This window comes from Canis lupus, chromosome 16 (assembly GCF_048164855.1).
Source record: "Canis lupus baileyi chromosome 16, mCanLup2.hap1, whole genome shotgun sequence".
NCBI lineage: Eukaryota > Metazoa > Chordata > Mammalia > Carnivora > Canidae > Canis > Canis lupus.
Window position 1 is genome coordinate 49,246,188 of NC_132853.1, and position 27,028 is coordinate 49,273,215.

At 38.1% G+C, this 27,028-nt stretch overlaps 1 protein-coding gene across 14 annotated transcripts in view; it reads right to left on the minus strand.

The window, feature by feature from the left end:
* The window catches only part of TANC2 (tetratricopeptide repeat, ankyrin repeat and coiled-coil containing 2), a 369,328-nt gene that overhangs the window by 38,696 nt on the left and 303,604 nt on the right, over positions 1–27,028 (minus strand). For all 14 annotated transcript variants that reach the window (XM_072781222.1, XM_072781217.1, XM_072781218.1 and 11 more), the window contains 2 exons: positions 24,147–24,754; positions 8,193–8,301 (listed from right to left, as the gene is read on the minus strand). In XM_072781222.1, the coding sequence (XP_072637323.1) occupies positions 8,193–8,301; positions 24,147–24,754 (717 nt within the window). The remainder of the gene's footprint in view (positions 1–8,192; positions 8,302–24,146; positions 24,755–27,028) is intronic.

Sequence of the window (27,028 nt, forward strand, 5' to 3'; positions counted from 1 at the left end):
TCTGACTCCCTCTTTGGGCCTCAGTCTCCTAATCTAGACTATATGTGAGCCTCATCAGATCTTCTGAGAGAAAAGTAAACTATATTAACCAATTATACAGAAAAATCATTAGAAATAAATATTTATAGTCCAATAGAGGAAGCTTTTAGTAATAGAAGACAAGCTCTGTATATTATGGTTGAAGGAAAAAAAAAGGAAGGGAATTCAGCATTTATTCAGTATCAGGTTTTGTACTAGGGCCTCTGATACATTAGCTCCTTTAATCTAATCTCCATGACAGCCTATGAAGTTGAATTTATTACTATTTTTATATAGGAGGAAACAATGCAGAGAGGGCTAAGTAATTTGTCCAAAGTCACAGAACCATTAAAAAGTAGAGCTGGAATTTGAAGCCAAGTTCTTTTAACACGACCTTTAATTCATGCTCCTTCCATTAGACCAAGTTAAACCTAAGTAAGGACTTCAATTCTGAATTCTTAGCTGGAAAGTAGCAACTAAAATAAACGAAGCAGCTGATTGTTGGCTTCTCCTTTTGCCTTTCTTATCCATTCTCCACCTCTGAGTGTCTTTTCCAAAACTGTCCTTTTTTTATCCTATAGGCTTTACTCTTGGCTATGACCTTTACTCTTACGATTTCCTTCCTTTCCTTCCTTCCTTCCTTCCTTCCTTCCTTCCTTCCTTCCTTCCTTCCTCCCTCCCTCCCTCCCTCCCTCCCTCCCTTCTTTCTCTTTCTTTTCTTTTTAAAGATTTATTTATTTATTTATTTATGATAGACAGACAGAGAGAGAGAGAGAGAGGCAGAGACACAGGCAGAGGGAGAAGCAGGCTCCATGCCGGGAGCCTGACGTGGGACTCAATCCCGGGACTCCAGGATCGTGCCCTGGGCCAAAGGCAGGCGCTAAACCGCTGAGCCACCCAGGGATCCCCTCTTTTCTTTTCTTTTCTTTTCTTTTCTTTTCTTTTCTTTTTTTTTTTCTTTTCTGTTTTTTCTTTTCTGTTTTTTCTTTTCTTTCTTTTCTTTTCTTTTCTTTCAAGATTTTATGTATTTATTTATGAGAGACACAGAGAGAGAGGCAGAGACACAGGCAGAGGGAGAAGCAGGCTCCATGCAGGGAGCCTGATGCGGGACTCCATCCCAGGATTCCAGGATCATGCCCTGGGCCGAAGGTGGCGCTAAACTGCTGAGTCACCCAGGGATCCAACTCTTACGATTTCAACTAAGCATTCTTTCTTTTCTAACTATGATATTTAAAGCAAAACTATGACTATGACCTGTAATGGTCAACTTTCTCTTTAACACTGACTTATGTGAAATTCCTTAGATATGTCACTTAATCCATAGAATATTATGAAGATTATCCTACAGAAGAATAACGCTGGACCAGTGTTTATTAAAGTTACATGGCAATTCTATTTTTGTTCAAGATCTCTGGCAACACAGGGAGTTCAGAAAATGCTGTATGTAGCTTCTTGTGAAGATAGAGCAACTCACTCCTCTGCTCAGGGCCTATAAATTTGGGCTTAATTTTCTTGACTGTAAATTGCTTCTTTTTTCTGTGTGATACCCAGGACAGTTTGGTCATTTAGGGATACCAAAGGAATTTTAAATGAAAAACCCTAAGATGTTTAGAGAAAAGCTGGATGTTCTCAGAATACCAAGTCATAATTTCTGCTTAAGGGGACTTGGATGTATGTCTAATTCTGGTCATGGTGGATCTAAACTTGATCCTGCTAAGGACAACTAGAAAAGAACTGTACAAAATTTAAAAATTATCTTCATTAATGACATGGGAGGAATAATAAGTGGGAGAATTACTAGACCAAGGAAGGTTAGGATGGAGCCCAGGAGAGCAGTTTAGATCTACTTTTCTTGTTGATGTGTTTGCCATTTCTGCAGAGTTAGCAAGGAGTATTTTTGATAGCTTTGGGATTTTTAGGGCAGTGAAACACTTCTATATGATACTGTAATGGTCGATACATATTAGCCATTTGGCAAAATCGACAGAAGCATACAACCCATTTAAACCCTAACATAAACTATGGACTTCAGTTAATAATGATGCATCAATATAGGTTCATCAATTATAGCAATACATTATACCAATGTAAGAAGATAATACTAGGGCAAACTGTGGTGGGAGAGTGAGTATATGGAAATTCTCTGTATTTTCTTTAAACCTAAAACTGCTCTAAGAAATAGTCTATTAATAAAAAACAAACAACAACAACAACAAAAAAAACAAATCAAAAACAAACAAAAAACCCTGGATTCTATTCTAGAACAATGAATGATAATCTCTGGGAGTAAAGCTCAGGGGTGTGTGTGTGTGTGTGTGTGTGTGTGTGTGTATGTGTGTGTACATATGTTTAAAGTTCTCCAGGAGAATCTAATGTATAGCCAAAGTTGAAAGCCAATGATAACCTACAGATAAATCTCAAATATACAAAGTTGAGTGAAAAAGTTATAGAATTATATGAAGAGTATGATTCTGTATATGTCAAGTTTAAAACATAATGAAATAATTCTGTATATTGTTTATAAAGACATTTCTATGTTGGAAAAGTATAAAATATGGGTAAGAACACATGTGAACTTCAGGGTAGAGATTATCTCTGAAAAGGGAGAGAAACAGGATTAAGAGAGAGCTTCTACTATATGTGTTAAATTTTCATTTCTTCAAAATAAAGAAAATTATTTGAAGCAAATATGGAAAAATCTTAACATCCATTAAATCTGGTAGATAGTATTCAATTATTCAGTTTTCTGTGCTTTCTGGTATGTTTAAAATATAATAACATTTTAAAAGGAGGGGAATAGGGATATTTCTTCCTCTGAGGCAAGAGAAAGGGAGGTAAGAATTGATGATACTGTAGACTAATTTTTTGGTGAGAGGAAGGGAGTAGTTAAGGGAAGTCACACTCAATGGCTTTGATTTCTTCAGTGACTCATAAATCAGGTTGTTTGTGGAATTAGTTGAGAGCCAGATAAAAAAGAAATGGGAAAAGGAACTGAGTAAAAATAGACCTTGGTCAATGAACTTCAGTGAAATGGTCCAGTAAATAAGTGGCAAAGCAGCACTGAGGGTCCCCATGAGGCTGAAGTAGATACATAGGAAAGAAGCCTGAAATAATAGAGCTAGACTCTAGGATTTGGAATATGAGCTTTACATGTGCCATGGACTTGCTCTACTGATTTCTTCTGCTTGGTGGGGCTGACTCTTTGTTTCTATGAGATATAAGAGGAAAGAGTTTCAGTTTAGTTAAATTGTACCCAACAAATGTGATAGGAAGGATTCCATTATTAGGAAGGATATAGCCAAAAATAACTTGTAATTAATTCTGAGCTGATGGATTCTTAAAGAGAACTTTTGGTTCAAATAACCAGAAAAAGTGTTTTTTTTAATATCTGTAACTACTGCCCAAGTAACAAGGGATCTCTTTTTGTCAGAGATAGATGGTAATGGAGTCCCTTCCTTAAATATTTGTTAGAGTCTAAATTTACAACACTGTTTATTAGCTGGTAGAAAGCCTGCTCAGTAGTTGTGAATACAAACAGGAAAAGCATAAAGAAATGACAGCAATCTCATCTTAGGGATCTTAGCCATGGCTCAGGTATCTTAAGATCATGGCAAAAACTAACCTAGGTGGCTCATCCAAAGAGGTTTTTTAAGGCAAATTATTTAAAAGTATATCATTAGTGATCCACCTGTAGTTATTCAAGCATCTTAAATAAATCATTACTATTCTTATCTGACCATCCATGTGGCTATGTTGAGTTATAATAAAAGGATCCTAGTAAACAAAGGGGTTGGCAAACTATGGCCTGGGGCTAAATCCAGCCTTTCACTAGTTTTTATAAATAATATTTTACTGGAATATGACCATATAAATTTATATCTGCACCACCTCTGGTTGTTTTTGAATTACAATGGCAGAGTTAAGCAGTTTCAATTCAGATTATATGGACTGCAAAGCCATATTTGCTGATTACTGCCGTAGAGGGTGTTAGGTAACCTCTGAAAAGGTTATATTACCATCTGGAATTTATGCTCATTATTATTATTTTTTTAAATTTTTATTTATTTATGATAGTCACAGAGAGAGAGAGAGAGAGAGAGAGAGAGAGAGGGGCAGAGACATAGGCAGAGGGAGAAGCAGGCTCCATGCACCGGGAGCCCGACGTGGGATTCGATCCCGGGTCTCCAGGATTGCGCCCTGGGCCAAAGGCAGGCGCTAAACCGCTGTGCCACCCAGGGATCCCATATGCTCATTATTAATTCTTATTAGCAGGCAAGACATTATTGTTAATAATTTTTTAAAAAGATTTTATTTATTGATTCATGAGAGACAGAGAGAGAGAGAGAGAGAGAGAGAGAGAGAGGTGCAGAGATATAGGCAGAGGGAGAAGCAGGCTCCCTGGGAGGAGTCCCATGCAGGACTAGATCCCAGGACTCCGGGATCATGCCCTAAGCCAAAGGCAGATGCTCAACCGCTGAGCCACCAGGCATCTAAGGCCTGTTAATAATTTTTTTCTGTTAATAATTTTGATCATAAAACCTTATATTAGATATATGTCTAAGTACTTTTCTTTTATATATATCTATGATTCTTTTAACAATCCTGAGAGTTAGATATTGTTACCATTTTACAGATGAGAAAACAGACTGCTTAACTGAAATGGTAGAGTCCGTACTGGAATTCATGCCTTCTGACTGATGTCGAAGGATCTTTCTTCTACCCACCAGATGCCTACTTATAGCATCTTTCCTCCCGGTCATCAGTTCTGTTCTAGTAAGAAATGTTATAGAACTGAACAATCAAAGAAACATTTTAGAGGGCAGCATTTAGGGAGCTAATCACAAGAGCATTCCAAAACCCTTCTGGTGGCCAGACTCAAACCAATGAAACACCCTGCATTACAAACCAGATTGAAATATTTCTGGCCACAATTTACAAATAGCTTGCTTTCTTTTCATAGATTAAAAAAAAATCTAAATAGCAATTAGAGGATTACAAAATAACCATAAGTGTGCAACACCAGTGGTCCTTAGGGAAGTGCAGATTGAAACTACAGTGAGATACCAGTTTGCACTAAAATGGCTACAATAAGACAGACAATATCTAACAAGTGTTGGCAAGGGCTTGAAAAAACTGGAACCCTCATACACTGTTGGTATGCAGCTTGGAAAATATATTGGTAATTCCTCAAAATGTTAAAGAGTTACTATATGACTTAGTAATTCCATCTTGGTATATTTCCAAAAGAAGTGAAGACATGTTCGTATAAAAACCTAAACACTATTGTAAATGTATTAAATGTCACTGAGCTGTTCACTTTAAAATGGATAGTTTTATTTAAAAAATAAAATAAAAAAGGGGACGCCTGGGTGGCTCAGAGGTTTAGTGCCTGCCTTTGGCCCACGGTGTGATCCTGGAGTCCCAGGATCGAGTCCCACACCGGGCTCCCTGCATGGAGCCTGTTTCTCCCTCTGCCTAGGTCTCTGCCTCTCTCTGTGTCTGTCGAATAAATAAATAAAATCTTAAAAAAAAATCAAAAAAGGGAAAAATCTATAAGCTAATGTTCACAGCAACATTATTCATAATAGCCAAAAAGTAGAAATAACCCAAATGTCCAACTAGTAAATGGATAAATAAAATATGGCATATCTACAAAACAAAATATTACTTGGTAATAAAAAGGAATCGAGTGGGGTGCCTGGGTTAGTTGGTTAAGCATCCAACTCTTGATTTTGGCTCAGGTCATGATCTCAGGGTCATAAGATCCAGCCCTGCATTGGGATCTGTGCTTAACGTGGAGTCTTGTCCTTCTCCTTTTGTACTTACCTTCTGCATGTGTGCGCTCTATCTCTAAAATAAATAAATTTTTAAGAATCTTAAAAAAAAACAAGGTATCAAGTGCTGATACTTGTTATAACACAGATAAACCCTGAAAAAATCCTCAAAGAAGCCAGACACAGAAGGCCACACAGAAAAGTCAAATCTATAGAGATGGAAAGCAGGTTGGTGGTTGCCAGGGAAGTATGAGGAGTACCTTCAAGGAGGCATGAGGTTTATTTTTAGGGTGATGGAAATGTACTATTAGTAGTGATAGTTACACAACTCCGTAAATATACTAAAAGTCACTGATTTGTATACTTAAAATGGGTTACTTTTATGGTATAAAAATTATACTTCAAAAAAAAAATTATACTTCAATGAAGCTGTTAAAAACAGAAAGAATGAAAAGGGCTCCTTAGCCAGCTGAATATCCAGAATTTCAGGTCTATAATCTTGTGCTTTTAAGGTTGTTAATGATACTATGCAACTTTTCATGAACAAAGATAAAGCAGAGAATTTAAAATTAATTGGAAATAAATATAAATTGGACTATATGTCATTGCTGATTGGGAGTTCTAAATGTACTGGTTTAATCATAGAGTCTGTCTTTGCCTTTTCATGACCTTCAACTGTAGGGACTGAAAATTCTAGTACTCAGGGAGAAGCTAAAGTGTATTGACAGGGAGCACTGTGCATTTAAAAGACCCTGAAAAGTATACCATCAGGAAAGTCATAGTCCACGTCTACATTCTTCAGCCCATGGTCATGTCATCACCATATGCTGTGCACCCGAGTATTTATGGCCTGAATCACACATGGAGCCAGTCTTATCTCAGCAACCATGTTGTCTGCAGCAACATAAGATAAAACTGTGTCAACGATAGGAGTGTGTTGTTTAAATGTAGGTTTTCGTTATTGGATATAATCACACTAGGTCAAAGAAACTTCATATCATTTATCTGGTAATGTGTTATTTGTTTATTTTACAGTGTAGGAAAGACAGGAATCAACTTCTTTGCATCTGATCCAAGGCAGATGGTGAAGCTAAAAGCTTAAGTGTTTAAAGTGGTAATGCTTAATACTTAAGTTACTTTCCTATCTAACTGAAGGATAATGATCTCAGAGTTTATAGAAGTAGCAGACACTTTTTGGTCCACTTGAAGTTGGAATGAGACACCTGGCCTGTTATTTTAGTCTCACTCTGCTCCCGCTAAGTAAGGTCACCGGGTAAAGTCATTTTTGGTACAGTGATTTGTTAGATAAGACAATTATGATTCAAATAAAGGACTTGTCACTGTGGGTTTCACTTCTGTACCTCTGCTGAACAGGTTTCTCTGGCTGTGAGCTTATATGCTGGGAAGAATTTGCTAGGCTCTTGGAGTTGCCCTTAATGCCATCCTTTTCTCTGAAGAGAACTGTTTTATCTTTAACAGTATCCCTCGGGGGAAATCCGACACAGAGAACTATTTGAGATACTTGTATTTCTCAATCCTGAGGCAGGAAAAGCACTCTGAAGAGATTGCAGGGTTGGAGGTAGCAGACGCAACAGCAAACTGTGGGCTAGAAAAACCAGGAGAACAAATTTCTTTCCTGACTTTTGTGCTTTATCCCACAACTATTATTTAGACTGTAAATTCCTTGAAATTAGGGACTTTATCTTTTTTGTTTTTGTATCCCTAGGACCTAGTACAGTGCCCACGTAAGTGCTAAATAAACAAATGAATGCATTCACAAAAAATAGGTGAATTATGTGCCATTGTCTGGATTACAAGGCTCTACTCCAGGCTTGTGAATGCCAAGAGAGAGGGATGCTGATCCTATAGAGTTCTTAAAAGTTTTGAAACTACTGGGAGAAAAATTAGGATTATAATTTGAATGAAGAAATGGGAGAAGTAGCTCAAAGAAAGGTTATTGCTGGTTCCACATAAACAATTGGAAAACCATAACATCAGGAATATTAAAATCTTTATAAAACTCTAAGAAAATTGAGAGAGTAATTGCTCTCAGTGCCTTTTTTTCAGACATTGTGAAAATCTGCTACTAATTGCTATAGCACGGCTGTCTTCAGGAGACGGTAAGTCATATATGGAGTACACATATATATGTGTGTCTACTTCTTACCTAAATGATTATACTTGTACATCTCCTGAAAAGGCCTAGCAATCTGCTAAACTGGGAGATGACAAATGTGGTTCTCTTTCCAAAGGCCTGAAGAGGAACAGGCCACAAATTTTAGGGGATGGATCAATTCTACAACAAAAAGCAGGGACTACACTGAAATGAGAGTAACTTCATACATAGTGTTAAAGAAAACCTGCTAGAGCTAGAAAGGAAAACTTAACTTCTCTAATTACCTTAAAAATGTGTGCTTTGAGGATGTGATGTCCCAGTTCAATAGTCTGCTGTCGGTTTAGTTTTCCCTCTTGGCGGGAAAACCAGAAAGCAAGTAATGTGTGACCACTCCTGCAAAGAAAAAGAGACTCATTTTAGAATTTTAATGCTCCAATTCTGCACTGGGTGGGGTATTGTTCATACCTCCAGTGAAACATTGTTTCATTCAACCAGTTTCTAAGAGAGGGGACCTGCTGCTGGGCAAATAATGGGTATTGAAAGGTCCCTAGCTTTTACCAGTCCTTTACCCAGATTACATGTGTGAATATCACAAAATGTCATTTCTAGTTGGCTTACACCCATCCCACACACAGATGGCATTAAAAGATGCATTTTTATTTTCTGTCTCTGTGAACTCCTCTTATTTTACCCGTGCTTTAAATGTCAGTGCTCCTTAGGATCTCCTTTTTGGTTCTAGTCTGTCCCTTCTCCATCAGCTCATCCATCCTGAGAGCCTTCACCACCACTTGTATCTTTTTCTTAATCTAGACTTCTAAGATTTACAACAATATACACTCAACTGTTTGTTGTATTTCTCTACCTGGAGGTCCTGCAGTACCTCAAGCTCAACATGTCCCCAGATGAATTAACAACCTCTTTCCCAAGTGAAGTCTTCTTTGATCCCTTCTACCTTTCCCATAGCCAAGAAACAGGGAGTATTTTCTTTTTGGTACAAGCATTATAGATTGTGTATCTGTGTAGTAAAGTAAGTAGCACACTATTTCATGCTCTCTCCTCTACTCGACTGAAGGTTTCCTGACGGCATCCACTCCCCCATTTCTTGATAATGGATCTCCAATCTCTGAAGAAAGAGAAAACTCTCTTTTCTGCCTCTGCACGTTGTCTTATCAGCTCCTGATACTCAGAACTGCAATGGCTCTCTTGCAATCATGTGGTCATCTTGTCTGAAGATAAAGTTAACAGAAGGGTTAAACTAAGAGAACTGTGGAAATACGAAGTATAAGCCCTGACTTTATGGTATCAGAAGCTGCCCGAAGGTTGGACTTGTTATATGAAGTAACACATTTATTTGTTTAAATCTGAATTGGGAGTATTCTAGTTCTTCTAGCTCAAAGCATCTTAATGATAAATTCTTCCTTTAAAAAAGGATTTTATTTATTTATCTGAGGGTTGGGGTGGAGTGGGAGGAGGTGTAAAGGGAGAGGGGAGTGAGAACCAAGCAGACTCCATGCTGAGTGTGGAGCCTAACACAGGGCTCAGTCTCAAGACCCCAAGATCAGACCTGAGCCAAAAACAAGTCTGATGGCCCAACTGACTGCAACACCCAGGCATCTCTGATTTAATCCTTTAAATGTGAATGAATGTATGTATATATGTGTATGTATATAAGATGTGTATTTATTTCTATTTACATTTATGACAGAAATTCTGAGTTATTTATATTCCCTGGAATGCCTAACACAGTATATTGCATATAAACGTTCTCAATAACATTTTTTGGAAGCAAGAGAAAATTGGGTATTAAAGAAAGGATGCCAGATCACCTTTGGGATATGGCTTCTTACCACTTTTGCTCTAGCCTATAAGAACTGCAGACACTTAGAACTGTCTCTCCTGCCCACCAGGTTAGTGGTCATTAGAAACCACCAGGTTCTTTATGTTACTGGTAACAAAACTCTTCTATTCCTTTCACTTGGAGTGCCATAGAAGAGGGAAATGAAACCATTATATCAGTTTCAAGTCTAATGAATTAATCAAAAAGAAGGGGAAAAACTGCAAGTACATTTTTGTTGATGATGTTTCCCTGAAAAGAGGCCCAAATATCTTCTGGATGATTTTCTCTCCTATTGAACACTGGCTACTCTGCCAGGTTTAACATTTGGAGATACCTCACACCAAAGTCTGAAAAACATATACATTTTAAATTTCTTCTTCTTCTTCTTTTTTTTTTTTTTTTCAAGCTTCAGTATAGTATCTGAAGTCTAGGGAATGGGACAGCTTACTCAAGAATATTTACAAAGAGATTTCATTCCAAAGAGACTTCAAAAAGAAATTCTACCATGTTTTAACCTTGAGCTTCAAGAGTTTCTGAGTTCTAGTGGATGCCATTCCAACTTATTTCACTGGATAAGATCAACCATAATGGAAAGGAAGTTATTAAATTGAAAAAAAGTCTCAGAGAAGTGTAGCCTGCATGGAGTCATCGGTATCATCTGAAGGTATGAGCCCAGATTGTTTCACATTCACAAAGTCTGGGAATTGCTATTGAACTTTTATTTATCATTTGAAAGCCCAATTTAGCTGGTAGGCTATTTTAAGAGTATATTAGAAAATGACATGCAATATTTATAAAGTGCCCTATCTCAAGTTCTCAAAATCCTATCCAGTTATTAACACTGAAATTACTGTAGCCTCCCTGGTATAAGAATTATTACTTCAAGTGACTCATCCACAGATTCATCTACATAGTACTACAACCCTTGAATACAGGCCTCTGACCCACTACCTAAGCTTCAGGCCATGCCCAGCAGAGTTAAGATAAAAAACTCACATCTGACAAGGAAATGAATTAGACACAGAACTGATGTTGAACTGCTTTCATTTTACTACCATAAATAAGAATCTCTGGTAAGATGTTTGCATTTCTTTAGTATGCATTTTAGCTAGCTAGAGAGGATAGTGTTTGCTTTTGCTTTTGTTGATCTGGCACTGAGGAGAAACAGCAAGCAAAACAGATCAAGGAAAAGATGAAGTGAGAACTGTGGTTCATTTCTTTTTGGACATAGCATATCTCATTATTCATGAAAGAATGGTTCTGATTGGACTCTGAGTTTAGAGTGTTCAGGACATGAAGGAAAACAGCAATTTATGTCATATACTAACATTTCCATTTGTCCCTTACTGTTTTGATTAAGATATGGTGCCAGTGGCTAACCTACCCTCTGAACGTGTTACACTACATTTGTCTGTGTTTATTTCTATTTTTTTAAAAGATTTTATTTATTTATTCATGAGAGAGGCAGACAGAGAGGCAGAGCCATTGGCAGAGGGTGAAGCAGGGTCCCTGTGGGGAGTCTGATGCGAGACTCAATCCCAGGACCCCGGGATCATGACCTGAGCCAAAGGCAGATGCTCAACCACTGAGCTACCCAGGTGCCCCTATTTCTATTTTTCTGATTATTTGCTCACCCCCAAGCCTTACTCCTTTTGACTCCTAGCCTCGCCATTACCGGCAGCCTTGTAATTGGTTGTATTTTAGCCTTTGAACTCTTTTTCTTTTTTTCCTCCAGCAGTAGGCCCGATTGACTACCTCCCCTGGAACTCTTTTCTCTTGACATCTGTGACACCACCCTGGTACTTTTTCTCCCATTTTCTTCAGTGATGTAATTTCTTTGCTTTATTTCCCATTTCTTCTTATTTCACAGGTCTCCTGGCTTCAGCTCTTACTGCACTGACATCTCTAGCACAGACATATTGTTTTGCTTCTCTAATTGCCTACTGGATCTATCTTCCTTCAAATGATCATTCAAATAACCTGTCATATGACACTATTTGAAGTTGAAGCTTTCTGAGAACCAAATCCATTTAGGATTTCTTTATTTTTTAATATATTGCCAGTCACTCAGGTTTAAAATCTATCAGTTGTTTTCCTCTTCTCTTTATACTTTCTCTTGGATAACTGCAAGAGCCTTATTCTCTCCACTGCCTGCTCCCTGGCCCATGCCAATAATCTACAGTGCAGAAACCTGATAAAAAGTCTGCTCAAAATTCTTCACTGGCTTTATACCTCCTCCCATACATAATCTAAACTCCTTAGCATGGTATTCAAAGGCTCTCCATATGTGTCCCTTGACTATTTGTCTGTCTTTACCTACTTACCTTCTGCTTCTAATTTCAGATGGAGTAAATTATTCTAGGGTTTTATTTTATTATTTTTTAAAAAGATTTTTAAAATTTATTTATTCATGAGAGACAGAGAGAGAGAGAGAGAGAGAGAGGCAGAGACACAGGCAGAGGGAGAAGCAGGCTCCATGCAGGGAGCCCAATGTGGGATTCGATCCCAGGACTTCAGGATCATGCCCTGGGCCGAAGGCAGGCGCTAAACCGCTGAGCCACCCAGGGATCCCCTATTCTAGGGTTTTAAACACGCTCTCCCTCTGCCTATAATTCTCTTTCCCATTTAGTTCATCAGGCAAACTATTTCTTATTCTTTAAGTCTCAGTTCACACCATCTCTTCTGTGAAGCTCTCCCCGGTCCCACCAGATAGACTCAGGGGCTCCTTCCTTCAGATTCTTGTACTTGGTACACACTTTCATTACACTATCTGTCTGTACATCAGTCTTCCCACGAGATTGTATGGAGGCTGGAAGCCTTTTCACATATGTACTCCTAGGCAATAGGAATACATATTTGTAGAATGACTGAGTTAGTAATACTGTAAAGCTGTAAACTACCTTATGGTTTTAAAAATCTTTAACAGTTTTTTAGATTCTCACAAACACCAATACTATAGGCATAGGTCTAAATATTACTCCTAATATTATGGTGGAAGACGGAAATTTGGCAAGACTGAAGGACAGCTCCCAGCTCATGTGGCTGGGATCTAAGAGCTGGGATGAGAACCCAGGGTTTTCTGAGACCCAGTTCCACTAACACACTGATGAGATTAGCAACTTGATTTTTATTTCTCTGAAAAATGGACATATCTGTGTGAAAAAATCAGCCAATATAAAGAGCAATGTATTCATTTGTAATGGTATAAACCCTGAATTCTTAACATAATTAAAATCAGCAATTAATTTTGACATTTTTTGATAGGCATTTTGGGAGAGACTAGTTAAGAAACAGAGGGAACCTTCATCAGTGTCACATGATTTTAGGTATGACTGAACACAACTATGTCTTCCCTCTATAATTAAATATGATGGCAATCAAAGTCAACTTTAGTGTGGGTTTATATGTGGTGATAAAGTCCAAATGGGGGGGGGGGGGCAGGGGTGCAGGCAGAATTATTTCCACATAGCTTATATATAATGAGATCATCTTGTGATTCAAAGTTACATAGCCAAGTTCCCTGACTGCATTCACAATGCTGCTTCTTCATCTCTGAAACAAATAAAAATAGGCCCATGTTTCAAATCCTAGTTCTGTCACTTAGAAGCTTTGTAATCTTGGAAAAGCTACTTAACTTCTCTATAAGACAGGAATAGTAATAATGACCTCTCAGGACTGTGGTAAGAATTAAGTGAGCTATATTAAGTGAGCTGTATTTTATATTTCTTTTATATTCTCCATAAGAACTAGCAGAGTGCTATACTTAAGGAATGAATATTAACCACACAACTATACATATTGGAAGATGACTGCATGCTCAAACAGAACTTTAATCCTGAAATGCGATACCTTTCTCTTTAACCCCAATCCTTACCCCTCCATGCCTTGACCCCAATACCTACACAACCAAAGAGAAATCCACAGATCAGGGAACAATTATTGGATATGGGTGCCATTCAATGTTAGTCAATGCAGGAAAACTTGGTAGTGTAATTTCAGGCAGAGAGGGGAGATAAAGACAGAGCTAACTGGTCCCTTAGTAATACCATAAAAGTTAAGGAAACGGTTTAATTTCTCATGTAGACCAGAGGGTTTTCAAGAGGATATTAATAAACCTTATATTCAAGACAGATTTGCTTTTAGATATTTTAGGAGAGGACCAACCACAGGTCAGAGTTGAAGACTTTTCTCCCAGTACTGTCCCCTCTCCCCTATCCTGGATGTATATATTCTGACAAAAGAGAGCAGAGGGTAGATCCTACCTCCATTCTCCTTTGCAGGCATCAGTAGGCCCCTTGATATGTATTACTGGAGACAAGTGATGCTTACCCTTGGACAATGATAGATTATAAGGCAGTGAGAAGCTACTCTTACATGATAACCCTGTTTCCCTATACCTCAAGACTTCAGAGCTATGGAGTCTTTTGGAGGAAAAAAAAAAAAAAAACCTTTATCAAGCAGGAATCACCTTCCCTTCCCTCCACCCATTTAACAGTTTGAAAACTGAAGAACAGTTGTTTTACACAAAATATATAATGGCACTGTGTTTTTCTAATAGATTTTCACTTAGTACCCCAGGGAGACAGCTAGACTTAAAGTTTCTAATTGTAGTAGGGAAACATGCTAACAAACGTTTCACTCAAATTATTTCTGGCATGGATGTTTTTTCCGTTGTTCTAATCACTGTCACTGATGTGTAGTCACAAAGATTTCATTAGCTCTTATATTGAAAGTTGACATACAACACTTTAGTATTCAGAGAAACACCACCTAGGTGTTTTGGTATTCTGTGCAGTGCTCAGATGTGATAAAGTAGTACAGTTACAGACCACTGGCAAGGCATTGCTTACAATCTAAAGCCAGCTAATCTATCTTATAATTTGGGCAGAAAAAAACATTTGCTGCTGCTGTGGGATGTCTTTACAGTATATAAGTAGATGTGGGGATTATTCAGGGAGACCTAGTGAAATTAGAATTATGGGGCAGGGAGGGATAGCTACCTACAAAAGACCTGTGCTCCCATTCACAGCCAATAGTTGTTGCTGGGAGGTGGCTACTTTGCCAGGAACCCTGCATTCACTTATTCAAGTGGGGGTCATAGATGGATATCTGGCTAATGGGATATAGGCAGAAATTATATTAATCACCTCAGACCTGGCCAAGAAAAATTTTCGCCTTTGCCTTTCATGATCTTACTTTCTCTTGTTTCTTCTTCTAATATTGCCCTTGTAAATTATTTAGTTCATCATTTTCCCCTAGTGTTTAAATTTAACTATTCTGTTTCAATGCTTCTAAGTTTCCTGCTTTATATTCTTTGACCGTGTTTGGTCCTACAACTTATTTGCTAATGACTTCCAAATCCATAACCCTGTGCTTTGATTTTTTTTCTTTCCCTATTTTTCAAAGCCACATTTCTCAACATACTTCTGCACTTTCCGTGGAGGTAATTCATTAACAACATCTCCAAAACAGAACTCACCTTCTCCCTCAATAATCCTATTATTCTTCCTCCTGCCTTTGCTCATGCTAGAAGCCCTCCTCCATCAGAATGCTCTATATTGGTCACTCCTCCATCATTCAAGATAAGTTTTAGAGTCATTTTGGAGTCCTCCACCCTCACTGACTAAACACAAAAAAAGACCAAGTGTCTATCCTGACATTGCAGGTCTTGGCATTTCTCACTTACAGTACCGCTAAGTCTCATAACTAGTATCCCTACCTGCACTCTCTCCTCTTCTTCAACCCACCTTCCATACATCACTTGTCAGAGCTACTTTTCACATCATCAGAGTCACTTGATCATTGTCTCCTCCTCCATAAAAAGTTACAGAGACTCCCTATTACCTACAGAATACACTGTGAAGTCTTAAACATAGCAGTCAAGGCCTTTTTGTCTAGTGATACTTCCATTTATTCTTTCTGATCATGTGTCTTATCCTCTAATCACATCTTCTCACCATTTCCCAAAGGCAATCCCTATCTTCACACTTGCTTTTGCTCCTGCTATGACCTTTTCTTGCCTGCCTACAGTGGTCTCCCACTCCAGCTCTGTTTCATGGGATCAACTCATCCTTTAAGGCTCAACTTGAGTGTCATCTGTTCTGCAAAGTATCTCCCCTTGTCTAGGTTCCCAGGGTACTCTGTATTATGGCACTACTGTTGGTTGCTTGGGTCTAACTTCCCTTTAGAAGATGATGGCTTTAGTGTCAGGAGGTGTCTCTTTCATCTAAGTTTCTCTAGTGGATAGCATGGTCATTGGTGTAAAGTAGAAGTTCAATAAACATTTCATCAATGAATACATGCTAAGCAGATGGGCTCAAGGAAAAGCAATACAAGCACTTGCAGATTCGCTTTCTAATTCATTAACTCACTTTTGTCTAGAATTTGCAGGCATCTCTATTGCTACTGTTTGTGAAATGAATTTAACTATTAACTCAAATATTGAGAAGAGATTGACAATCCTGATCTTTTTCACTTTTCATCTTAAAAATTCTGCCTGCAGCCACACTTTGGTGGTTGCTGCCTTACAGTCTGCTTCTTGTTATCAAATTTCAGCAAATGGCACCCACACATCTTTGCAAAAATTTCTTCTAATTTTAGCTTATTAGACAGTAACTGCTTTGGCATGTTCTTGTCATGGTTTTCTCATGGAACCTGAATACAAAACACACTTCTAGAAAGCTTGTCCTAATGTTTCATATTCAATGTGGAAGTGAAATGAAAGAGCCTGTTCAAAGTCAACCCTAAATAGTAGACTGTAAAGGTAAAGTGTGCCAAAGATATACCTTTGTAGAAATGAGTGGAGCAGCATTATTTCTTTTTAAACATGGAAGCTGGATAGAAATTTCCTGCTTTCTTCCACTTAGCTCCACAGTTTCCTATAGCCCTTCTGTACTGTTAATGCATCATTGGCCTGAAGAATATGGACACCTGTCCTCTGACAATAAAGTCTTTAGGCAGTTGGCAGGGATTCATGAAGCAAAAGAGCTATGACTCCATTGAATTGTCACAATTTAAAACAATAACAGCAGGCACTGAAGATTTATCACTTCTCTCTTCCTCCCCCCTATTGCTCAGCTTATTGTTTATACTTCTAACATAGCACTCTCCCTTGATTTATAGCTAGTTATAAATGTATCTGTTAAAACAACTAACCTGTTAAGTCCTGGTAGACAAATCTAACTTACATTTGTATCCTCTGCAGTCTTTAACACAGTCTTGAAAATAATTTAATAACTGTTCCTTGAATCCTTGCTGAAATGCATGACTTCACTTATTCCTGACACATAGTGACAGAGTGAATAAAAGACACTGTCTCTTGAATTGTCAGAAGAGTTTCTCAAATATTTTTAGTTGCAATCTTAAAATTAGTACCACTTATCATTTCTTTGTTTATTTAATTCATTAAAAAAATATTTACTGAGTGCTTACTGTGTACCAGGTACTGACTGTATTAATCTCTATGAAGATCAATGTGAGCATGATAGAAAAGGTTCCTGTCCTCATGAACTCACTCACATTCTAGGGGGGAAAATGGACAATGTAAACAAGTGTTCACACATAACAAATTAATAATAGTGTGACAACTGTTAGAAAGGAAGTATATAGGTTGTTATGATAAAGAAAACAAGGACGGACTTACTTATATAAGGTGCCAAGTGGAAGTCTCTCTGAGGAGATGGCATTTTAAGCTGAGATCTGAAGGAGGAGTGAGAGAGATCTTGCCATGTGATGAGCCAGGGAAAGTGAGCTCCAGATGGCGGGAATTGTTAAGTGTGAGGGCCCAGAGGTGGGAGAGAGCTTATCAAGTTCTGGGAATTAGCAGACGATCAGTTATGACCAGAATATCATGAATAAGAGAGAGAATGAATGAGCTCAATTTAAAAAGGTAGGCAGAAGATATCTTTGTTATAACAGGCCTTTGAAGTAGCCATTAAATGATTTTTCAGAAGGAGGTTATTTGTGTGGATTTACGCTTTAAAAAAAAATTACTTTGGATGCTGTTGGAAAATGGACAGAGGGGAGGCTCTCCCTGCTTAGGAGGCTAACACAGTTCATGTGAGAACCTAGGGTGTGGTCCGTAGGGGTGGAAGTAAGTAAGTGAATACTTACAAGTAAAATTTGAATGGGTCGAACCAACTGGATATGCTGATGCTGAAGTGAATACATGTCTCATAGCTGTGGGTCTTATGGTTGAGAAGATAAAAGGCTATTAATGCTGACTTTACCAAATGTGGAGATCTAGCTGCTTTTGAGTCTCTAGAGACAGCTGAGTAAGTTGCTGTACTCACAAAAAAGAACTTGTCCTGTCATGTCCCCCTAAGTTGGCAATAACTACTTCTGAATGCTATGCCATTAATCTTGGTTTGACAACCTTGGAAAGCCTCTGGGATTCTCATCTTTTCATTCAGCTAGTATTGCTTCAGAGAGACTCATTAATAGGACAAATTGGCCTCTATTTCCTATGCTACTTTCAGGACCAAAACTTTTCCTTAATCACTTTCTCTAGTTCTCTCCATTTCAGATTTTTTAAAAAAAGATTTTATTTATTTATTCATGAGAGACAGAGAGAGAGAAAGAGAGAGAGAGAGAGAGACTGAGAGGTAGAGACACAGGCAGAGGGAGAAGCAGGCTCCCAAGCAGGGAGCCTGACATGGGACTAGATCCTTGGTCTCTAGGATCAGGCCTTGGGCTGAAGGTGGCACTAAACTGCTGAGCCACCAGGGCTGCCCCTCCATTTCAGATTTTCAGAATTTGCTATTCAGGGCACACCCACTTAAAAGAAATCTGTACCTATCTGTCTGTCTGTCTGTTTCTCTCTCTATATATATACACACACAAACACATACACACACACACACACACAAATTTTAAACATATAAAGCAATTATCACTTTCTTGTAGCAAAACCAAAAGAAGAGAGTACAAATCCTTTCTGTGTTTTCTTTAGTTGACTCTTCTGTATGCCTTCCAAATCATAAAACAATGCTCTCTCTCTAACCCATAATACTTCTCTGTATATTTATTAACTTAGCAAATTTCATAAGAGTTTTTATGACAGTAAGAATACTAGTTTTTTCTAAACTTAATTTTGGATTTGGAAAAGGAAATAAAGTGTTATGTTGCCCATCTTCAAAGGTATAAGAGTTTTAAAGATGGGAACAGTTTGCCTATTTGACTAATAGATGTGGGTCCCCCGATTTATACTGCCATCTGATTTACAAACAAATTTGTAAAGTTGAAGGACATTCATGCAATTGGCAAACTGGACACAGTCCAAGATACACATTAGATATTATCTAATTTCTCTCTTGCATTAAATCACAAAACTATGACCTTAGGTCACTAGAGTAATACCTCAGATATGAGTCCTACATTTTTCTTGATACCAATAGGGAGTTAGAAACTGAATTAGATAATAAGAAAAAAATTATTGGCGAATTAGACAAATCTCTAATAATATTATGCATCAATGAAATCTCTTCTTCAAAATTACACATCCAAATTTGACATCAGAAGACCAATTTCTCCTCAGTGATAGAAAGGAATTAAAAGTATAGCAGATGCAGATCCAGCACAGAGATTAGAAAGTTAGTATTTCAAGGCAGGTAAGATCCTCTACTAATAGTCAAGTGCTAGTAAAGGATGTTTGGTATACCATCTTTTTCCTTGCTGTGATTCTAACCTCCTAAGGGCTGATGTAGTTCCAGACCCTTTTTTCCTTCCCATGATCCATCACTTTGCTGACTTCTTTCCTAATGCTTTTAGAAAGCAGAACTTATTCCCAATTTAACTGTTGTGGAAGCCTGCAATGGCTATCAGCAGTAACCTAGAATTTGTGCTTCAGAGGTCAAAGTTAAACATCATCCTTCCTGGAGGCTCATGTTTAGATTAAAACAAACAAAAAGAATCACCTTAACCCTGCAATTTACCATTCTGTGGTTATTTCAGACCCATGTGTTCTAGAAGAAGCCAGGCTGTGCGGGTCCTCTGCATAGAGTTAGATTTCCTTTTTAAGGGGAATGCCTTCTTTTTTTTTTCTTTTTTTTTTTTTTTCTTTTCTTTTTTTTTTTTCTTTTTTTATTTTATTTTATTTTATTTATTTATTTATTTTTTTATTGGTGTTAGGGGAATGCCTTCTTTTTGCCTTAGGCAAATTGCTTCTTCTCTGACAGTCTGCTCTGTGGCATGCATTTTGGAGCATCAGGTCTCCAATGTGTAATTCATAGACAAACATGACCAAAATAATTAGGAAAGATCTCAACAGACCATGTATTGTAAGATATCAACTCTAGTCACAGAGTCAAGTAAGTATTCAACTACCCCCACAGGATCTGTGTAGCTCTTCCCCCTTTTCATCCGCCATAAAGTTTGCTTCTCTTAGTTTGAGGAAATCACATCAATCCAAATTAGGGTCCCAAATCATAACTTCATTAGGTCACATCAGCTCAGTACTCAAAAGTTCACAAGCCTCATGTGTTTTATTCAAAGTTAAAAATATGGTAGCTGAGTCTTCTGATCTTTAGATAAAAATCTTACATATATATTCCTATATAAAAATGTTGATCTGTGAGCTGTTCCTATGGAAGGAGAGGCTAGATACTGTGAAGACAAAGATAGTGAAGAAAGAAAACAAAAAAGAGTGGGGGTTCATGCAGGGCTAGCCTAACAACTGAAGAAATATTAAACAGTACAGGGCCAGCAGCCCCCAACTGTTTACTCTCCCAGCCTCAAATTTCAACTATCAAAGTCATCAATAGGTTAGATAATAAAGACTGATGACTTCTTTTCTCAAATGCCTACTGAAATGCACAAGTTGCTTCAAATGGGTTTGCAATCTACCTCTTATTAGTATAATAGCAGAGATTAGTTTATAAGATTAGGGAGTTAATCTGATATCTCAATGCCCAAGGGAATAAAATATAAACTAGATTTATTTCAGAGTAGGACAGGATATGACAGTGATGAATAGTGGGAAATGGAAAGAATAAGGTGGTAAGATCTAAGGTTTCTCAGGGCTTCAAAAGGCATTTTTTCATCCAGAATGCAAATCCAAAAATTTAGAAATTCTGATGTCATAAAAATTTTTTCAGTGATGCTTTGCTTATAGCTTGATACCCACCCCCCCACACACACACCCTCACAGTCCTGTTACCAAACTGAGAAAAGACATCTATAACTCATCTCTTTCTGTGACAGTTATATGTTTATGCAACATTAGGTCATTCTCTATGGGATGTCAGTTCTCTGACATCCTGGGAAACAGGCCATCTGATATTTAAAATAAGGAAAACTTTATCTCAGTTGTAGCACTGACCTCTGGCTCAGCTATTTCCTCTTTCCAGCACCATCTTCAGATTATTGACTCTCTTCAGTTTAACAGAAGTACCTCTGTGGGTGGCCTATTTCTGATGAAGATCAACTACTTTTTGGCTTCAGGATAGAATATTCTCATCTGTGTCTAATTCCCTAATAAGGTCAGCAAGTTCAGGGTGAACAAGAAAGTGTTGAAAGCCCAGGAAAATGGACTAGAAGAGGCAGAGATGTTCTGTTGTCTCTAAGAGTTCTCCTTATACTGAGACAGGCCTGTCAGCACTGGGTCACACAGTGTGATTTCAGAGGCACTGAGTTGGTCTCTCTGGTCTAGTGAAATACATGTGATGCTCTAGAAAGAAAATGGGGAGAAACAGGAGAGCAGATGGGGAATGTACAGGAAGCAGGGGCTGAAGGCCACAAAGACAAACCCTGCTTTGAAAGCGTTCTGCTAATCAGACTTGCCTGAAATGGAAAGCAATTACAGCCAGTTTCTTTGAAAGGCCAGCTTGGGCTTTGCCAACAGCATTAAATTCTTAGTGAATTTCCATCTCATTGACCCAGGGGGCCTCGAACTCTGAGATCAATACTTTAGTAACAAAGCTGGTGCCAGACAGTGCTGGGTAGAAGGCTGAATTCCAACTGAAATGAAATGTAAGGAAGCTTTTGTGATAACTCCTGGTCCTACTATTTTACTCTCTGTGTCATTAAGTGATATATGATGATCCCTCAGCAGCTCCATGTGTTATTCAATCACCAGGGAACAGACTACATAGCATCTGAAGTTAGAAGTGTTTGCTTGTCCCAGTGTATCAGTTTGTTGCCAAAATGCTTCTAGTTAATAAATCATGTTGAGAAGGTAAGCCTGTAAAGTCATGATATGACTGCAAAACACCGTATTTTCTCCTTTTAGAGTCCCTAAGGTTTCATCTGTTGTAAAGATACTGTTAATTCAGTGGTAGCCTGCTGCCTTGGATCTCAGCATTCAATTCTCTGAGATGTTGCAGGAAGAAAGAGAGCAGATCAACCAGCAAAGTTTCTCTGGAAACTGATTTCAAAGTGTTCATGAGGCAATTCTAGATTGGTCTCTTTTTATTTAACATTTGGTTGCCAACTCCATGAATTAACTATTGTAGCAGTACTAGTGAGATTTATAGTAAAACACTCTTGGGAATGCCATATAATTCACAAAGAACTCAGACTCAAGTTTGTTGTTGTTTTGTTTTTTAAATCTTGCACCCCTACTTGACGAGATGAGCTCTGGATGTTATACTATATGTTGGCAAATTGAACTCCAATAAAAAAATCTGTGCCCCTGAATGCTAATAGCAGAAGACTACTACTGCTTATCCAATTAGCTACAGGATGTAGTTAAGGTGTATCTAAAGGGTCTATTACTCCAAAGGTGGGGAGAAGGAGGGACATTCCTTGAACACTTTCTTTGTATTCTGTACTATTTTAGGTATTATACTACATGACCTCATTTAGTTCTGAACTTTAGGAATTATTATTATCTCTTTTACATAGATAAGAAAATTGTCTCAGAAACCTAAACTCTCCAAAGGTCACAGTTCCTAGAAGAAACAGGATTTATATGCAAGTAATGACTCAAAAATCCATGTTCTTTCCACTACAGCTTGTTTCTTTAAAAGTTTCTACCTCAGGGAAAATACCACAAAATCTACTGCCTGGCTTAATATCTTTATCAGAATCTGGAACTAATTTTCTGACGAACTGGCATGGAGTAGGCTAAGCAGCATGCCCATAAGCACAGTTGTGTCTAATAAGGCTGGGTGAAGAACACGTCAGGAGAGAAATAAAACCCCAGCATGATCAGAGAGGTTTAGTCTCTCTGATAAGTCATGGACAGAGGCACAGTCACATCTGGTCTCTCTTCTTTATGAGCCAGAATAAGCTCTGCTCAGGCCAGCTATGCTGTTGGTGTCTTCTTCCAGTAAGTCAGAGGTATATCTGCTTTTGAAAACACCAACTTTGTTAAAGGAATAATTCTTTTAAAAAGATAGTATGGAGTAGAAAGCACACCCCTCTAGGATTCTAGAGATCTAGGTTCTACCCAAGAGAACAGGAAACAGTTTCACACTACTCTGGTTTGTTGAGCTGAGAAAGATCACCAAATCAGAGTCAAGCTCATCAGGCAGGAATGCTGGGCATGCACGGTTGCAGGGCAGGGGAGTGATGGTACATACTACATGTTTGCCATTCTTTTTTTTTTTTTTTTTAAGATTTTGTTTATTTATGAGAGAGAGAGAGAGAGAGAGAGAAAGGCAGAGACGTGGCAGAGGGAAAAGTAGGCTCCATGCAGGGAGCCCCATGTGGGATTCCACCCCGGGTCTCCAGGATCACGCCTTGGGCTGAAGGTGGAACTAAACCACTGAGCCATGCAGGCTGCCCTGCCATTCTTTTTCTAGTCCTTCCTTCTTTCCCCCACCTTTTAACTTGATGACTTCCAGCACTGATTTAGCATCTTAAGGCCTTTGTAAAAGGGGATATTTGTAAAATGGGAACCATGGCACCTTATTCAACTATAGGGAGGGCAGCTAGGCCACCTGATCTCTTCAAGTCCGTTGTAGCTGTGAGGTTTAAGATTCTGTTTTCCAGCATAAACCTTATCACACTGGCTGGACTTTAATGGGGTTAGTCACTGGTGGCTTTAAAATTGGTATGGCTTTTAAAGGGGCAATTACAATTTTAAAATGATTCTACTCTAAGTCAGAGATTAACAATGTTATCAATTCTTTCTTCATATCTGAAGAACACTGAGGAAATCTGTGAAAGGGCTAAATTAATTATAGCCTGGGTTCACTAGCACAGAGAAAATTATTTAGGAATGTACAGGAATGTAGGAGAGTATTCTAAATATCCATACAGATTTTAAGTCTTACGGAAATAACAATGTGAAAAAATAAATTAACTTCATTAAAGCCCTGTCTTGAAAGAAACAGAGATGATGTTTCCTTCGTGTGAAATGTTCAATGAAGAACACTTCTCATGGCTTTCAATACCCATGCTCCATGCAATTAATACAAAATAGGCTCAGAATTGCTTATTATACAGGTCTGTGGCTTACCTGGGATCACAGAGAAATTTGGTTTTCTCTCCTTCTTCTCTCCAGATAAGCCATTCTCGAAAAGAAGGATGTACAAACATACGAGTCATGTCTCTGCGCTTGATTAGGAACATGGAGAGGTTCTCCATTCTCTGCTGAAAATCCTCCCATTCTAGGGTGCCTTCAATGCTACCAGCATTGATGGCCTGGAAGATATGTTCATCAGTCAGTGGGTGTAGAGAGGCTACTGCCACATTCAGGAGAGGCATCACCCGGTCAAAGGAAGACTGGGTTGGGAACTTCATATTGCACTGGAGTAAATAAACCTCAGAGAGCGAAACAGGAACTACTTTGTAGCTAGAGCTCTTTAACACTAGATAGCCTTTCTCTATGAGGTCAAATGTGAGTTTCAGGTATAGATAGGACCCCTGACTGAGGGTCTTGAGGTGAGAACTGAGTTTGCCAAATGTAGTATTGTCCATTTTGCCATTAAGTGAAATGTTATTCTGGATCTCTGAGCTGCTGTGTATCCGGTGCAGGATGTAAGCCTGCAGGTCCTGGTCTATGGCTTCATTCTCTTCTAGTCGATCCAAAAAAATCCTATGGAAAGGCAGCAGCTTGGTAATTTCCTAAAACAGATGGAGAGAGAGAGAGAGACAGAAAGACCTTCAGTTTCCCCTAACTCTTGTGATACACTATGAGGTCCACACATTTATTCTAAACTTCCAAGTGGCCAAAGAGGGAAATATGATCAAGTACTAGTATCCATAGGTTAAAACAAATATGTTGCACAGATGGGACACAATTTTTTTCCTTAATATTGAGACTTGGGATCATTTTTTAGAGGTCTTCATAAAGGGTACTTTAGGAGTGATTTAATTGTCAATATTCTAAATAACACTCCTTACATAAATAGAAAATGGAATGCCATGTAATTTTGTAGTTGTTGTCATTTTTCTCAGTGTTAACAATGGCATAAAGTCAAAGCACAATTCAGTAAGAGAAATGCATAAGGACTCAAAACAATGTCATATAAAAACGTACCTTTCTAACCTTCCTAATAAGATGACTACATTTTAATGCAGACTTTTTGGAGATGCCTTATCCCAGAGGAATACTTCTAATATGCTTGGTACCTTGGTGATCTGCTCGGAAATTATACTGGGGAAAGGTGTTAGGGCTTTATGGTTACTTATACTCTGGATTCTATCTTATCGGCATGCAGACTTTGGTCCTGTAAGTATCCACCTTCTTCTGCATCAATTTCTTCTTCTCTTTTGGATCACATAGATGAATGACACCACAATTCCTCCCCTCAGCTACTATCCTAAATCTCTGTCCCCATTTTTAGGAAACTTCACAGAAGAGTTCTCCCTCCCTACTTCTTATCTCTTATTCCTCCTTCCCATCGTCCTCTATTTGTTGCAATCAGACTTCAAACACATCACTTCATTGAAATGGTTCTTGTCAAGGTTTTATGTAAACTTTACCTTGACAAAACCAATAATCGTGTTTCAGGGCTCATCTTCCTCAGCCTCTCAGCAGTGTTTCACAAGGTGATCATGCCTTCTGAGTCATTTTCTGTAGCTTAGTTCCACAGTAATACTTTCATTTTACTCTTAGCACACTGGCCACTCCTACCAGTCTTTTTAGCTGGCTCTTCTTTCATTTCTCAGGGCATTCAGGGCTGGGGTCTCTACTCCTTTCTCTTCTTTAGCCATTCTTACTCCCTACAACAGCTTCTTTGGTCCATGGTTCTAAATATAATCTATCTGGGGATGAGGCCTAACCTGTGTTTCTGGCTTAGTCCTCTCCCCTGAGCTCTCATTGCATACTTCTGTCTACTTGACATTGACATTGTGATGTAGCATAGACAAACTTAACATGACCAAATCAGAACTAATGAATTTTGCCCAGTGCCACAAAACCTTTCTGTGTCAATAAACCATATTACCACCAACTTACTACCAAATTACAGGTCTTTGTGATATTTTTCTTTTCCTCATTCTGGCATTTACCCAGTTGCTCACCATGTTTCACTTTTGAATCTTCTATCTTACCCCACATTCAGCCCATCATTAAGTCCTTTTGATTCTCCTTCAAAGTATAGTTCAAGTATGACCACATCACAGGGTCTCTACCATTACCACTCTAGTGTAAGTCACCATCACCTTTCTCCTGTACTTCTGCTCCTCTTCTTGATCCCTTACATTTTATGATCTTTATGGCCAGCAGCCAAAGGAATCTCTTAAAATGTAAAGCAGATAGCATTACTTTGCCAGGCTCCTTGGAGAGGGCTTTCCCATTGCCTTATCAAAAATAACTATCATCTCCATTTATCCTTTTATATCTATTTTATTTGTCTTCATAACACTGATACTACCTAAAATTTTAATATATGTTTAATTTTTCACTTAGTTTTTATTTATGTTCCTCACTGGAATATAAGCTTTATGAGGGCAGGGATATAGTCTGCCTTGTTCACTGTTGTATCTTCAGCTCCTAGAAAGTGCTTGACACACTTGAAGTACTTAAGAAATGTTTGTGGAAATAATGAATGACCAAATAGGAGGGTGTTTTTTTTTTTTTTAGACCTATGAATTATTTCACTGTCAGAACTGAATGAAAATAAGAAAATTCTTAGTTGAAGTGAATAAAGTATCTGGGAAGTTATTACAGGTCTTGATTTATGAGAATACTGAAATTTCAACTTTGTACATTAATATGTATAGCACTTTTCCTGTTCTTTGGCATAGCTGAAAAGTTAAAGTCATCTGCTCATCAAGTCATACTTAAAATGTCTTTTGAAATTGTAGATGGCATTACTTAAAAATACAAATGAAGATAACATCTCCTAAGCAAACATTTAGTAAAACTAGTCAGAGAATGTGTTCCTGGAAGTT